The 12,207-nt window shown below is 48.1% G+C and overlaps 4 protein-coding genes across 4 annotated transcripts; 3 read left to right on the forward strand and 1 right to left on the reverse strand.

The window, feature by feature from the left end:
• Nucleotides 1-20: 20 nt before the first annotated feature.
• Nucleotides 21-917, forward strand: BDV37DRAFT_286944 (uncharacterized protein; the record flags this gene model as incomplete). Its single annotated transcript, XM_032088024.1, has 1 exon — nt 21-917. A coding segment is annotated over one exon (897 nt), but the record flags the coding sequence as incomplete, so codon positions are not given.
• A 2,089-nt stretch (nt 918-3,006) lies between these two features.
• On the forward strand, nt 3,007-4,102 carry BDV37DRAFT_286945 (oxidase ustYa family protein; the record flags this gene model as incomplete). The annotated part of the gene is made up of 3 exons (XM_032088025.1): nt 3,007-3,280; nt 3,346-3,614; nt 3,665-4,102. The coding sequence occupies 3 exons, from the start codon at nt 3,007-3,009 to the stop codon at nt 4,100-4,102; spliced, it is 981 nt and encodes a 326-aa protein (XP_031937404.1).
• A 466-nt stretch (nt 4,103-4,568) lies between these two features.
• Nucleotides 4,569-6,182, forward strand: BDV37DRAFT_297165 (putative MFS transporter; the record flags this gene model as incomplete). Its single annotated transcript, XM_032090273.1, has 3 exons — nt 4,569-4,613; nt 4,694-4,964; nt 5,017-6,182. The coding sequence occupies 3 exons, from the start codon at nt 4,569-4,571 to the stop codon at nt 6,180-6,182; spliced, it is 1,482 nt and encodes a 493-aa protein (XP_031937405.1).
• A 3,441-nt stretch (nt 6,183-9,623) lies between these two features.
• Nucleotides 9,624-10,916, reverse strand: BDV37DRAFT_213198 (uncharacterized protein). Its single transcript, XM_032080047.1, has one exon. The coding sequence runs from the start codon at nt 10,707-10,709 to the stop codon at nt 9,759-9,761; it is 951 nt and encodes a 316-aa protein (XP_031937406.1). The 5' UTR covers nt 10,710-10,916; the 3' UTR covers nt 9,624-9,758.
• Between the last annotated feature and the right edge of the window lie 1,291 nt (nt 10,917-12,207).

Consider the following 12,207-nt stretch of genomic DNA (forward strand, 5'->3'; position numbering starts at 1 on the left):
AGCCGCCTGTCTTTCCTCAGCCCGGTGGTAATCCTCAGCCGCCTGTCTTCCCTCAGCCAAGTGATATCTCTCAGCCACCTGTGTTCCCTCAGCCCAGTGGTAACCCTCAGCCAAGTGATATCTCTCAGCCGCCTGTGTTCCCTCAGCCCAGTGGCAATCTTCAGCCACCTGTATTCCCTCAGCCAAGTGATAACCCTCAGCCACCTGTGTTCCCACAGCCAAGTGATGTCTCTCAGCCGCCTGCTCCAACTCCCGGTAACCAACAATATGTAACGACGCCTAAATGTCCAGAGGATAACGACAAAGTCTACCCCGCACCGGATGGTGGCTTCTTCAAACTACAATGCAGCACCCACGGCTGGTTCGGGACTCTGGTGAAAACTACTGCCAATACTTATCAGGAATGTATTGATACATGCAGTGCAACGGATGGATGTCTCGCTATCAACTGGGATTCCGACAATGGTGCTTTGTCTCAATCTAAGACCTGTGCTTTGATGACGTCTGACAAGGTTGGAGATACCTCTTGTGCCAACCATGACTATGCGTACGCAGTACCTCCACCTACTATTCCCCAAACAGCTGAACTAGTGCCTCAATGCACAACTGAGTGTCCTGGTGCAGACCACCGCCAGTATACTAGTCGCAACGGAGAAGTCTTCAAGATGAATTGTGGCAAGCGACATGGCGCAGAGTACCTTACTACCCTGGACAGAGGTTCCCTGAAAGAGTGCATGGATGCTTGCTCCGAACTGGTTCCCTGCCACAGTGTTGACTACCATGCCCGCTCAAAGAAGTGTTATCTCTCTAATCATCAGGGCGAGCCAATCATCGATGCTCCGGGATTCAACAGTGCGTACAGCATTGGCTGTGCTGGGGCTTGTGAGGACAAGTGCTGTGGTGACAAGAATGCGTGAAGTTCATCACACCTTTGATATCCACCCCTTTTGAGGTGGTGTGGGAAGGTTGTTCCGCTGTTTGAATGAGATCGGAGTCCAGGGTGGTTTTAAGCAGTTATTTTTCGAGCACACCTTATGATGCAGTTCCGGCACTCACATACCAAGTTCCCGAAGATCATTAGCACCATAGTTCTTTTTGTAGGAGATTCCATGTAGCTAGAATGCTTGGCTATGTATGTATGAGTCGATTCAAAATATTTGAATGCTGTTGGGAGCCAACGTGCAGAACTACCGAGTGGTCAACTGCCGTACGCCATATTCGCGCTCAGCTATTGAAATTTCGTGCATAGTCAGCCCACTATCCCCCTTGGATCTCGGACCACCGGCGCACTCGTACAGCCAACCGTTGACATAGATTGACTTGTATAGACAACAGTAGCCAGGAAAGTCTGCTTTACGAATCTTACGTGATTTACGGCTGTTATACGACCGCTCCCACTTGGACTGGGGCAATGGACCACCCGCAACACAGAAAGACACATTCTGATCCAAAAGGGGCCTGGGTTTCCGAACCAATGAAGGAAGTTACAGTACGATGGAAGTCACCTCCTTATCTGTAAGGGTGAAGAATGGTGAAAGCCATCGGATGCATTCGGAGATCCAACAGGTGGTCATGTATGGAGTTCGAGGTCATGAGTTACAACGTGCTGGACCTTAGAGATAATGAGCGTGTGCGGGAAAACGGCAGTTCCCCGAATGTCATTCAGCGAGTTACAACTGTTACATGCCAAAAACATAAAGAAAGGCATCTTTCAGCATGCAATAAGATGGAAACTACAAAATAACTGAAGAAGAGAAAAAAGAATGCAGAGTGTATGGAAACGCTTCCAGGTCTACACTAATACGACAGCATCGTTGCCGATCATGCTAGGATAGGACGACATCCCAGGTGCTTATGGAGCGCTAAGACACCCGTTGCGTGAACTGGACGACCAAGGTGCGCCGAATACCTTGTCGCCCATGTCTTTCTGTTAGTTTAGATGGTTAGAACTGTAGCATAACCTCATAATCAGGTTCAAGCGTAGCAGTAGGAAACATACAGAGCTTGAGAGCTGGTAGTAAAGGAATCAATCAGATCGCCTGTTTCCAGGTTCCACATCTCGCTTCGGGGAGTAATGCATATAGTAGAACCTCTTGTTGAGGTTGTCTTCGGACCTTGCATCCCTCACTGGAGAGGCATACGTGTACGGGGGGCCTGTCATGACACTTCTGAAGCCATCCTCGGATAGTGCACCGCTGGGCGTTGGGAGGCCTAAAGTAACAACGGATGCTCCAAAAATTGCTAAGAGGTAAGAGATTTGCATATTGATGACGCAGGCAAGGCACGGACAGCTTGACGTAGAACTTGGGACAATTATGGAGGAACGAGCTTGGGGACTGAACGTTATTTATAGTGAGACATTCATCGGTCGACAAATTTGATCAAGCCTGTTATGGCTAATCAGCTGGCGCATGAGCCTGATGTCTAAGTCGGCACTATTCTAGACTGTACCACATTGCTCAGCACATGTGTTTATGCCGGCAAGATAAATGGCACCGGTGGGTTAGGTGGAGAAAATACCGTGAGTTGAATCTTTGCAAATTTTATATGCCATTGCTAATAGCCGGCGTTTTTGACTTGTGTATATTATGATGGAACTATTCGGCTTTTGTTAGAAAGAATGCATTGCAGCTGAAGGATAGTATCTACGTATCTATTGGGTGACTGGGATAGCTACCTTCCGCCGCACAGAAAGGTCATCCATACTTCCGGGGCACGTGTAAAGAGCCATATATTCAATAGGGCCAGGGAGATTCTTCACATGGTAATCTATCCCACTAGCCATCGTGTGTAATGATTCACTAGGATTCGTAGTGCGGGAGGCCACCTATTTCATCCACGCAGCCACATCGCTGATGGTAGTTACACACCCCCATGATGTCCTGTTAGTTCCAAGCCTTTTCAGCTGAGGGGAGCATATACGTTTTTATACATAATTTCGATCATACTGAAGCGGAGTCAAAGGTTGTTGTTCGTCTGCGATCGGCCAGATCTCTCCCATTGAGTATGGCCTTCTCAAAATGCTCACGGGTCACCCGGAAAAACTACGAATTCCAAACCCTCAAGCCTGAAGCCTACGATAATGATAAAATTGATTTCGAATCGGAAACCCTACTCGTAAATGGCAAAGGCGTCACAAAGCCTCGTCTTCCGCATTCCTGGATTTATCTTACCATGGTGAACCTCATGATTCTAGGAACTACTGTCCTGTTGATCCTTGTTTGGAAAAGTGGGAGCCCGGTAGAAAAGAATGCTGTTCTTCGACCCGTGTCATGGTGGTGTAAGTACAGCTAATTCTGTGATATATAACCAATATTCTGGGTTCCAGAGCTGAATATTGTCAAGCTCCCATCCTGGACGATATCGACATCCCCAGGTATACCACAATGTTGAACGGGACACTCTTCGCAAAGCCGGAGGTATCGATCGCACGAGAGGAGCCGAGTCCTGAGAATGATGCGGCTTGGGCACAATATGAGAAGGTCCTAACGCACATTGTCAGCCGTGAAGATATTCTTACGCTAGGCAAGGACCCAGAAACTGTGGCCCGTTTCCACAACGATTACTGGGGAATGGGCGACAATGCGTATATGGTTCAGCTCGATGTCATGCATGTGAGCTATATTCCTTCACTACATTTGTCAACATTGCTCACAACGTCTAGCAAATACATTGTCTGAATCTACTACGTAAAGCAGCTTTCGCCGATTACCCCGGATATAGTGTAAGTGTAGAGGCCAAGGACGACATGTGGTGGATACATTTGGGCCATTGTACCGATATACTATTACAAAATATTCAGTGCAACGCCAATACAGAGGTCCTCACCCTGGCTTGGGTGGCCGACCGGAAGGCGCCGTGGCCGGACTTTAGCGTCAATCGCAAGTGTCGAGACTTTCAGGCTTTAGTCAATTGGCAACGCGAAAATGCCGTGGAGCCAGACAAATTTGACCGAATGCCTATTCCTAGGGATGCTTTCATCTGGCCAGCGCCTTGGAAACATCGAGACTCAGAGCTAGGACACCGCTTAGGACAACATCATCAGCAAGAAGGGAAAGGTCTGCCAAAGTCGCACGAGAGCCATCACACTGTGGTGATGTGATTAGGATGCATTGCACAAGTTACACATTGTTCGCGTAGTACAATCGTATTAACCGGCGAAATATATGTAAACCTCAATAGGCAGGCGTTCTCCAATGGAGGCTAGGGTCATTAGCTGGTGAATACGAATGTAACCATTGAATTACGGGGGTATGATGATCTCATTAGACCAGAAGGCATCCTAATCGCGTACTGGCGTAACCCGGGATGTTTCCACCCATCAACTGGTGGTGCTTGGTGTCTCCAATGAGGACCGTTTTGAATGCTTAGGGCTACTAGCTGAAGAATGGGTTCCAATCGGAGAGAGAGCAGAGTAACCTGCGCCATGTCTGACCCAATATCATCCCCCCTTTCGAAGCAGATTTGATAGGCAACGATTCTGGATACTGGACTTAGGCCAGCTATTGCTCGTAAAACTGTTTTCGTACAGTCGGTAGTGGACGCCTGTAGACAGGTGAGCTTTTGGAATGCAATCTACGATTTTCTGGTTGAGCCTTCTCTGTATTCTCTCAGTATGGAAGTTCATTTACCCCAGAGACAGTCGACTAATGACCCCAATTTCGAAGATGGGCTTGTCCTCCCCAGCACCGAGTTGGATCCGCCTTTAGATGAAAACGCCCGGCACCACTGGCTCATGATACTAGTTCTCATATACCTGGCATTCCAAATAGGGGGGCAAATGATCCCGGGCCCAATGGTGCGGATCATTGAGTCCATTGTGTGTGAAAGCTACTGGCGCCTCCATGATCCAAATCAATTCACGACTTCAGGACGTGTGCCGGAACAATTCTGTAAGATTTCAGAGATACAAATGGAGGTGACGACTGTGAAAGGCTATTCTGATTTCCTTGAGGGGCTTCTAAGTTCGTCGGAATTCTCTGCAACCTCGTATGGCGTTATTCTAAGCTTTTATAGGCGCCCTCTGCGCGATTCCATATGGAATGCTAGCTGATAGATATGGTCGGCGACAAGCATTACGTCTCACCGTTCCCGGATTCATCCTTAACGCCATTATCACCAACTCTGTATTGTGGTTTTCTGATCTCTTCCCTCTTCGCACCATATGGCTGGCAGCACTGAGCTGGGCAATTGGTGGAGGGCCAACGGTAGCAGTTGTAGCCATATGGACAATGATCGCAGATCTGACTACCGGTTCAACCCGTACCACAGTATTCTTTCAGGTCGGGGTTGCGAGTATGACTGCTGAATTTATCGCGAGAGTTATTGGGTCTGGTCTCATGACTCTAAATCCTTGGATATCGTTGATGCTCGGCTGTGGCATCGTTGTGATAGGACTTACCTTTGCGCTCTCGCTGCCAGAAACAATGAACAATACCCGGCGCATAGCTCCCTTAAGAGCGGCAGACACAGCAGCATTCGATGAGCTCCACCCCATTCTGGATAGAGAGTCAATTGATATATCTGAGCGATCTCAGCCTAAAATATCAAGGCACTGTTCCATTGCGGCGAAGGCGCGAGCGATAATCAGTCCGTACGGGTTTCTCTCAAATCACACCATACTGATGGCCTTGTTGGCATGCACAACCTATCAATTCGCTAACGGTTCATCATGGCTCCTGGCACAGTATATATCATCGCGACTTGGCTGGTCTCTAGCCGGAAGCAATCTTCTCGTATCTTCCCAAGCCGCCATTAGCATTGTTCTATTCCTCTTTATTCTCCCTTGCCTCTCAACAAAAGTACTCTTCGTTTTCTCTCCGCTTCAGAAGGACCTCTACCTGGCGCAAGCAAGCAGTGCATGCCTCATAGTCGGAACACTGGGGATCAGTCTGTCGTCGCACATATCTATTCTGGCTCCCAGCTTAGCTTTCCAAGCGGTAGGGGCAGGTTTCCCGTATCTAATAAAGTCTGTGGTTACTGCGCTGGTGAAGCAGGAAGAGACAGCAAGATTATACTCGGTTGTGGAGCTGTTGCAATCAGTGGCAACCATGTTATCCAGCCTGTGTTTGACAAGCTTATTTACGGCTGGGCTGCACCTGGGTGGAGTATGGGTTGGCCTGGCCTGGCTGATCTCAGGGTCATTGTTCGCCATCGTGGAAGTAGTGCTATGGATGCTTTGAGTATCATAGGGCAACACTTTCACCAGCTGTTATATTTTCACGTTATGCACATCCTTCTGGAGACAAAGCTCTTCCGGTCGGATTTTCGCAGTCTATATCCACCTTCCGCCCTTTTCCTCCTCTTTGACTGGAACACTTACGAATTGGAATAGATTGTATTTGTAATATCACACTATCCACCTCGCAGAATAGCTCTTACGGCTTCATCAAGGCTCCCCCTGGGTAATGACAACACGCTGTTCGAACTCTCCTCATAATCCATATAATGACCTCCAAACCCCTTCTCACAGGTTACATATCTCATTAGAAATGGCATAGCACGTAGCTGCCCCTTGGACAGACTTTCCAACGCCAGTTCCTTTTCCTCTTCCGCGTCACAATGTGTCGTATTCCACGGTGACCCGCCGATGTATTCCAACAATGCGAGAATCTCGCTCTGGGAAACCCTGAAAGATTCGATGAACAAGTATCTGTTGGTCGTCCAATCCGGAGCGAGCATTGCATTCTTTACCGCAAGAGCAACGGTGTCGAGAGTCGTGGTCGACCAGCGATTCGCTCCGTCATTGAGTATCATAGCTTGTCTCCTAGGTATATTGTATCCTAGGAAATTCTGGATGGCTCTGTTTTCAAAGGTTGGTTGCTTAGCTCGCACAAGTCAAACATGGGAAGACCAGCATCCACTTACATCTCGAACAATGGCCCCGTTACAAATGCTGTCCAACTTAATCCTTCCTTCTCCTTGGTCCTCAAATACTGTACTATCTCTTTTTTGGCCTTGAAGAGAAACGGGATCATCTCCCCGGCCTGCTCATTTCGCGTATCATGGCCGAATTCAGATGGGACAAAGCGCTTCACTCGGGCTTTGGCTGCGGCATCTATTATAATTTTCTGCTGAGATATTCTACTTGTAGCAATCGTGCACACGACTGCGTCTTGGCCTCTAAATATGTCAATCAGTTCAGGTTCGTCATAGTACTCGCTGGTCCGGTGCACTCTGATATGAGGTGGAAAAGAGGCGCGAGAGGAAGACCGGCTCAATATGGATATGGTGAAGCGAGCGTCGCTGTCGAAAGCGGAGACGATGCAGCGTCCAACGTTTCCTCCTCCCCCGACTACAATCACCTTTCTGATCGGGCTCGTCATGAATCGCAAATGGTGAGGCTAAAGGAGGCAATGCCCCGTGGAACTCTAACGACTAGTCCGCAACTTTCCGGTCTTGTATATGTGACATAGGCCCATCATGCAGAAGCAATTCTGGACAGTGCTATTCAACGCCTGGTTCACTAGCTGTCCACCTTCCAGCTGGGTTGGATTGGGTATGGTAGTTGTCGGTCGTACACGCATAGCAATGATGCAACCCAGAGAAGGCACGATTCGGCACGATTCCGACAAACTACGTTGGTCTCTGTTATCCTGGCCAACTGATAACCAGAAGGATTATTTGACTTTGTGTGTCTCTGTTGGTTACATCGCACACGGTATATATATGGTTTTACCTGAGCACAGAGGTGTGTTACACAGGAAGTTATCAATGTTTTCGAAGTCGTCAGCAATATTGGGATCACAATAGCAGCCCCCTTTTTCAGCCATATGATCAGTGTTGTGCTAAGCCTTGCACGTTAGTGGTACTTGACATTTTATAACGAGCCGACCGTATCACCCTTGCCTTGTTGGCGTCAGGTACACAGTCTCCATTGCTAGAGTATATCAAAGGTGCATCAGAAGTATACGCTCTACCCACGGAATAACCACCTCGGTGCGAGTAATGCTCGAACAGCCTTTCGGATTGTACGGTTCAGAAGGACTGACCATATATTCCTGGTGAGTCAGATACATAAGCAATTTTGAACGAACAGCCTGATATTTACATAGACATATCACATAGCTTCATAGCGTACACGCGTACGGAGAGACGGGTGGTGAAATTAAGCACTACCAAGCAACAGAGTCTATTCGCATAACGAATTAGGGACAGGTGTAGCCGACAGGTTTTTTGTGATATGACAAGCTGCCAAGATGATCGTCATTTCTTCTTGACCGTCTCTGAAACCAACGCAGAGTCGGCGCTCTTGGCAGCCGAGAAGTCATGAAACAGACTATCATTTGAAAAACATTGAGGGGTGTCAACATTCATTATGCATGCATAGGGAGGCGTGATAATGGATGACTGCGCTTGCCATGACACGCAATGTGTGAATCTCCGAGGGTGGGAATAATTCTTGCAAGGGTGCACGTTGGATCCCAGTCATACAGGGTATCCATTTACCAGTGGCATGTAATACCTTGACGGATCTAAAATCACATTGTTGGAGGTGAGCCTCACAGTCATGTCTGAAGACCAATGGCTGGACCATATCACTGAACTCGTCTCTCAATTTACGAAGGAACGAAACACATTACGGTACAATATAACAATCTAAGCCTTACATTTAGAGAGTGCCCCAGTCTCAACCCTAAGGCCAGTGATATCACAACCTCGCCCAAGCAGCATATCACTTTAAACATATATAGCAGACCAAACAAGTCAGCTTCAAAGTCCTGACCTCTAAAAGCCTCGTCATCACACCGCTACAATACGAGTGATGGCATCCACTCGCTGATCTCGATCAGTCTAGTAAAATGGAAGCCACGACATCACCAAGTTACGGTGGCCGCAGACTGATGTTTGGCCGGGGAATGATCAGGTCTGAGATATATAAATGTGCTCTTCATCTGAGCTCTCTTTAACTACATTAGATTCATCGGAACCTCCAAGAAACACGATAGCTTGACATTCAACAACACGACGGAACACAGGAATCAACCACAAGACAGAATGAAGGCTCGTACGCTTGTCCTGCTCGCTGCGTTCTCCAGTCTGGTCAGTGCCGCGGCTATCACCCACCTTTACGGCTTTGTTGAATGTGACTGTCATCAGAATAAGTTATTCCGTGTTTTGATATTTCTGTATAAGAAAGAGCAGACTAACGCGAGCGTAGTTCTAGGTGCATGCAAGTCAATGGAAAAATGGTGCCATCATTTGATACGCTTTATACCACCAATGGAGAAGGTAGTTGTGCGGACATATGGTACTTCTGGGTTTCTCCCGGGCGGATGATGCGTTTCTACGGGACGATTGGGGTGTGTCAGCCGTTGGCTGTGATGTCTCTATGATTTAGTGTTCATTCCTCAATCTTGACAGTGCTTGTCAGTATCTGCCGATATGACAGAGTGCAAGTATAGCCCTGTAGCTTCGCAGATATTTCAAGCTATTGATAGCCGTACAGAGTTACTCCCGGTCCGGCGACAATATTGTCTTCAATAGTTGCCCTGCTCAAAATAGTTTTAACTTTCATTATTCTGGAAAATGGTAGGAACTTGAGCAATTGTAGACGTATCTTACGGTGACGTTTCTTTAATGGACACTGATATGAAACAAGGTCTCTTTCTGATTCAGAAAACTGGGGCCACCCTGTAACGAAAAGGGTCGGAAAGCTAGTACAGTAATATAATACATGCATATATACAATTAACAACAGTTTGTGCCCGAATAGGTACTAGATGTCGCAGTCAAATCCAAGCCGATTCTCGGTCGGATCACATTAGCGCTCCGCTCGCGGCGTTGTGCTTTGGTGTTGGCTTCCAAAATTCACCCGGGATTTTCATAGACCGATGCACCTTAGAAGCGTCACTTGACGGAGGGATACTGGCAGCGACGTCAACAGGAGTCATGACTGGTGATCCTCCAAGTCCCATGGAGTCCGTGTGGTGGGTGGTTGCGAGATGGACCAGCTTCCCCAAGACTGCAAATTCCAACTTGAGCTTGATACTATACACGGTAGCCTTCACGGGAACCTGAACATAGTAGTAACCCGAAAATTGTAGCACTAAGAGAGCGATGTCCATCAAAATCGCAGCGAGATTGATCGCGAGGATCTCGTACATGGTTCGCTTTCGCCGTCTGTCGTGTCCCGGGCGGAGGCGAATGAGCCTCGCCGTTTCCACGATCCAGAAGGCGGAGATGACACATTCCTGGACGGAGAACCAGATGACCTGAATGACTTCCATGATGTAGAAGGCCCTAGCCCATACTCTCGGTTTTGCGTAAGCGGTTGTGAAGTAGATGACGCTCATCGGTGTGGCAAGGATAAGGGTATCAATGATGATTATATAACGGAGGTAGCGGAGAACGCGATCATTGCGCGAGACGAGATGTAAACGGGAGTAGAGCACCACGCTTTGCCCCCCAACCATAAATATCCAGCCGAGGTCGATCATAACGAGGATCACCCATAACGGGCTCAGGTTGTACAGGTCGATGATGGCCCCTATCGAGAAGGGGACGACGCCCACGGCTGTCGATAGGAGGAGCGACCAGAAATAGATGCCATGATGATGATGGAAGTTCCCCAGGATGAGAATCAGAAGCTCAACCGCGTTGTATAGCGCAATGGCCAGAAAGGCCGCGCTGGTGGTTTTGACGGTGAAGGTGCCATGCCCACCTAAGGGTTGTAGACGTATGGCGGCCTCGTTGGAGGTTGTGTCCATGGAATGAGGATTCGCATGATACGTCGGTGCATCTGCTGCCTGATATCGAGGAGTCTGACCTGTCAGAATTCTTGTGTTCGAAAGATGAATGCACCGTGCAGCTCGGATGCGATCAGGTATGTTTTTCTAGGAGGGCGGGAGGAGGGGGTACGCAATGAATCTCCACGAATCTCGTTCGGCACAGACTTTGAGAACTAGTAGGCACCGGATAAAAATGCGGGGAGTAATGACAATTCATGGATCATGTCGGTGTGGGGGTTCTCGTGAGCAACCCGACGGCGTGTGTCAATGTGCTTGGATTCGCCATATTCCAGGATCCACTGCGATCTGGTTGGATTTCCACTGATTGTAATTAGCTCCCGTCCCCACAATATGGGGGAGAGAACAAAGTGTGGAGGTCCTTATCGTTTATGTTTAACCTTTGGTACACTGGCTCCAGGCATAACGACGATCTTGCCAGATTAATGCATCGTTCTGGCAAAACTGGCTTTCGCTCTCGGGAAAAGTCCGGGAGAGCGCTTTGCCGAAGTTAGGGCAAGACCAGACACGGGCCGCCATTGCCAAGTCATCAGCGCCACCACCCGTAGCCGGCAGTCTCATTCGTGATGGCCCCGAGATACATACATCCATAATACTGCGCAGTAATACTTAGGAGTACTCTGTACTTAGTCTCCCACCTTGCCGATAATTGTCTTGGCGCGGTAGCTTCCCTAACGTGGTTAGATGGTCTTTTCGCGAGGTGGATCTTTCCCTTGGCCCCCGTTTCCCGCGATGAGATAGGTGGACTAGAGACGCAGGGCGGTAACTGATAAACACGTCCACTAGCCGTGAAGTTCCGTACCCAGGCCATATCGTGAAAAAGACATTCTGTCATGAGAGAGACTAGTCTCAGAACGAGGGCCTGTTCTAGCTGCTTCGACGAACAGGTTGCAAAACTCTCTCACCCTCCGTAGTTCAAACTTTCCACTTGTCGACCAATTCCTCGCTGACGGAGAAGCCTTTAACGCGTCGCCACGGGTGAAGAGTGCTCTCGGTGAGCGAAACCTTTTTTTTAAAAAAACCTCGAGGAAAACTTTCCCATCTCGTCCGCATATCAGAGCGCCAGGAATGGGATTACATTCAGGGGCCGAGTCTGGTTGGAGGGCTTTCTATTGGGAGGGACCACTTAGGTTGCATTAGGGTGACATTAGAGTTCCCTTCTTTCATAGATGGCGCGAGATATAGCTGAGTCTTTTGAGTGTCAGTCTGAGACTCTCAGGCGGCATTGAACTATCTCATTGCCCGACCATAGACGTTCGTGTAAGAGCCCTCTAGCAGTATTCGTCCAGGGTGATCTAGATTAAGGATTACGGGATCGCCGTGGTCAAGCGAGGCGACCACACTGATATACTTTTCATGCGGCTTTTTTTTTTCTTTTCTTTTTTTTGTTTTTTTTTTTTTTTTTTTTTTTTTTTTTTTTTTTTTTTTTTTTTTTTTTTTTTTTTTTTTTTTTTTTTTT

Source organism: Aspergillus pseudonomiae (genome assembly GCF_009193645.1).
Source record: "Aspergillus pseudonomiae strain CBS 119388 unplaced genomic scaffold BDV37scaffold_84, whole genome shotgun sequence".
NCBI classification, from domain to species: domain Eukaryota; kingdom Fungi; phylum Ascomycota; class Eurotiomycetes; order Eurotiales; family Aspergillaceae; genus Aspergillus; species Aspergillus pseudonomiae.

Excerpts from the sequence above, each read along its gene's own strand:
- BDV37DRAFT_213198 (XM_032080047.1), bottom strand. The coding sequence starts at position 10,709 with ATGGACACAACCTCCAACGAGGCCGCCATACGTCTACAACCCTTAGGT.